Source organism: Diachasmimorpha longicaudata, chromosome 18, assembly GCF_034640455.1.
Source record: "Diachasmimorpha longicaudata isolate KC_UGA_2023 chromosome 18, iyDiaLong2, whole genome shotgun sequence".
NCBI lineage: Eukaryota > Metazoa > Arthropoda > Insecta > Hymenoptera > Braconidae > Diachasmimorpha > Diachasmimorpha longicaudata.
In genome coordinates this window covers 277,052-280,278 of record NC_087242.1, presented here as the reverse complement: position 1 = coordinate 280,278, position 3,227 = coordinate 277,052, and the positions used below count along the sequence as shown (strand labels likewise).

Here is a 3,227-nt window from a genome sequence, read left to right as displayed (position 1 = left end):
CAACGCGCACAAAAATCCTGGCGCGTATTCAAATCTTCAAACTCCCAAGCGAGATCGAGCACATAGCCATCAGCGCCACCTAGGACGTGACAATATCTGGGCAGCTTTCGAGCAGGAGTTGCAGTGGGCTGGGATAGACCAAAGTAGAGGCTCAGTTCTGGGGGTTTGACTGACGCCAGTTTCTCCACGTTACCGACATCATTTCACCCCCGAGGAGACGGGGCGCCACGAGTCCTACTGGGGTATCTGCATATCGGCCAAGCGGGGGGGGGCTCCGTTTGTACTTATTCAACTGTACAAATGATCAACTGTACACAGAATTTTCAGACGGTGAGAGCACCACTGTGTAGGGATTCAACTGTCGAGAGACAAAGCTAGGCTGTACATGTGGCGCTGGGTCCACATGTACAGTCTAGCTTTTTAGAATTTTAGAATTTTCAAACGGTGCTCTCACCGTTTGAAAATTCTGTGTACAGGTGATCATTTGTACAGTTGAATAAGTACAAACGGAGCCCCCCCGCTTGGCCGATATGCAGATACCCCAGTAGGACTCGTGGCGCCCCATCTCCTCGGGGGTGAAATCATGTGGGTAACGTGGAGAATCTGGCGTCAGTCAAACCCCCAGAACTGAGCCTCTACTTTGGTCTATCCTCTTTGTCAAATACCGTCAACTTTTAAACAAAAATCTGATAGCTTCAGTTTCTGAGATAATCGCACCGCGGAAAATATGTAAAAAAATTCGTTGCAATGCGCGGATCTTTTTAATTGGGCGTTTAATTCGGAGGAAATTAACATCAATGGATATAGCATAAGCGGTTTAGGTCATATAACCAAGTGTATTTGTGCTGTAAATTGCCGCGTTTTCACTCAGTTACGGAAATTAGTTTTGGAGGTAGTGGAAGGGGTAGTTGGGCAGTGTATAGATACTTGGGAGCACTCGGCCTCTTTGGTTGGAGGTTTCGAAATATATGCTTGGCCGATACGCTTCCGCGTATCTCGATGAAACGCACTATGTAACTGGGAAAAATCCTTTCGGCATGAAAAGCCCACGATTATTCATTGTTTGACAAAGAGGACCTGCGAATGAGGTCACAAATCACACGGTTTTACCTGACACACACACACACACACACACACACACACACACACACACACACACACACACACACACACACACACACACACACACACACACACACACACACACACACACACACGCACGCACGCACACACACACACACACACACACACACACACACACACACACACACACCCCTCCTAAGAACTGCAACACCTTGCCGATGGTGGAGGGGCTTACGGGTGACATCCCAGCGGGATGTCTCTCCACTAAGAAGCAGTTCACACCGAGAAGCCCAACTCTAAAAGGTGCGCGAAGGGTGGTCTCCCTATAACAACCTGCGGTGGCTCTGGTAACAGCCAAACTACATGGAAATGAGTGATGATAACACAAGTATATCCCAGGCGGTAATCCCTCTACGAGAGGTAAATCTCGCCGCTGGTTCCGATCGGGTGAAAGCCCCGGTGGCCGACGCTGGCTCCTTGGATTCTGGGAAGAGCCAAACATCACTGAGCACTAAGGTGGACCACTTGGCCGAAAATGCTACAAGTGGAGCAGGGTTGCAGACTCGTCAACAGAAGGATCAGACCGAATGGCATCAGGCTCGTGATCGCCTTGAGAGGCTCATCGTAGACCTGCATGAGTTCGTCAAGCCGAAGAAAAACATCCATACGGAGATCAAAACCAAGGCAACAGCCGTGGTGAATGCCTTCAGAAGACTAAAGGCCTTGGACGAACTCCGTAGGCAACACCTCGTTCCTGAGTTGGGAGTGACAGGATACATACCTGTATATCCGCGTCCACGAATCGACTCGGAAACGACGATGATGGATTCGGAAGTAGAGGACTCGAGTGTCTCACAATCGAATCGAGAGGTTCGCCGTGCAGTCCGAAGGAAGCGATCCAAAGATTCGCCTGAGACTAGCGGGAAGCAACCAAAGAAGGTGAAGCAACAGCTTCCAGTCAACACGACTGTGCCACCTACCGTACTGTCTGATCAGCCCATATGGACAACGGTGACAGGCAAAAAGAAGAGAAAAGAAAAGAGGCAGCAGACGGGAAAGCTCTCACCAAAACAGCTCTCCGATAAGAAGAAAGGCGACAGGAAAAAGCGGAAGACTCCCTCGAAACGAGCGGTGAGACCTGATGCTCTGATTGTTCGCCCTAACGATAAGACGAAATATGCGGATATACTTCGTCGCGTTAAGAAGGATGTATCCTCCGAGGACGCTATTGGTTGCGTTGACAAGATCCGTCGCACGGCAACAGGAGATATGCTCATCATCCTGAGCAAGAAGACGACTGACGGAGCGCCGAAGCTGCGAGCGGCGATCGCCGAAGTCCTCAAAGACGAGGCGGCTGTGAGCAGTAAGGGGCCCCAGGAGGATCTCGAGATCAAAGACCTCGACGACATTACAACGAAGGACGATGTCATCGCGGCCCTGCAAGCAGTGGCGGGGGCGGATTACGAGATCAAGGCGGATGTGGTCAAGTCTCTTCGTAGAGCATATGGCGGGACCCAGACTGCCTCAGTGAGACTCGAAGCTGCTACAGCGGAGAAGATCCTGGGGGAGCACGGGAAGATCAAAATAGGCTGGGTGAACTGCCGGGTGAGAAGGGTGGAGTGCCCGCTCAAGTGCTTTAAGTGCTGGCAATATGGACACCTCGCCATCCGATGTAAGAGCACAGTTGACCGTTCGAAACTCTGTGTCAAGTGCGCGGAGGAAAGACACAAGGTCAAGGACTGCAACAATGAGCCAAGGTGTGCCCTGTGCACGGAAAAAGACGACTCGAAGAACTGTGCTCATGTCGCCGGTAGCAGCAGATGCCCAACGTACAGGGAGGCACTCCGGGACCTCAGCAACAAAAGGCGATAGTACGATGGTTAACCTCAAGGTGCTCCAGCTCAACCTCAACCACTGCGAGGTTGCACATGATTTGCTCATGCAATCGGTGAGGGAGCTGAAGCCAGACGTGGTAGTGATATCGGAGCCATATAGACACCTCGACACCCAGCCCTGGGTTGCCGACGTGTCCAAAACGGCCGTCGTTTGGTCTTGCAGCGGACTCCCATTCCAGAGCGCCGCTTGTAGTACGGAGGTAGGCTTTGTGAGGACCAAGGTTGGTGGAATACATCTCTACAGCTGTT

General features: G+C 51.4%; 1 protein-coding gene across 1 annotated transcript; it reads left to right on the top strand.

Annotated features, from left to right (window-relative positions):
* Positions 1-1,452: 1,452 nt before the first annotated feature.
* LOC135171048 (uncharacterized) lies at positions 1,453-2,955 on the top strand. Its single transcript, XM_064137338.1, has one exon. The coding sequence runs from the start codon at positions 1,453-1,455 to the stop codon at positions 2,953-2,955; it is 1,503 nt and encodes a 500-aa protein (XP_063993408.1).
* Positions 2,956-3,227: the final 272 nt, after the last annotated feature.

Bases quoted from the DNA above. Each gene is read 5' to 3' on its own strand.
- LOC135171048 (XM_064137338.1), top strand. From the start codon at position 1,453: ATGAGTGATGATAACACAAGTATATCCCAGGCGGTAATCCCTCTACGA.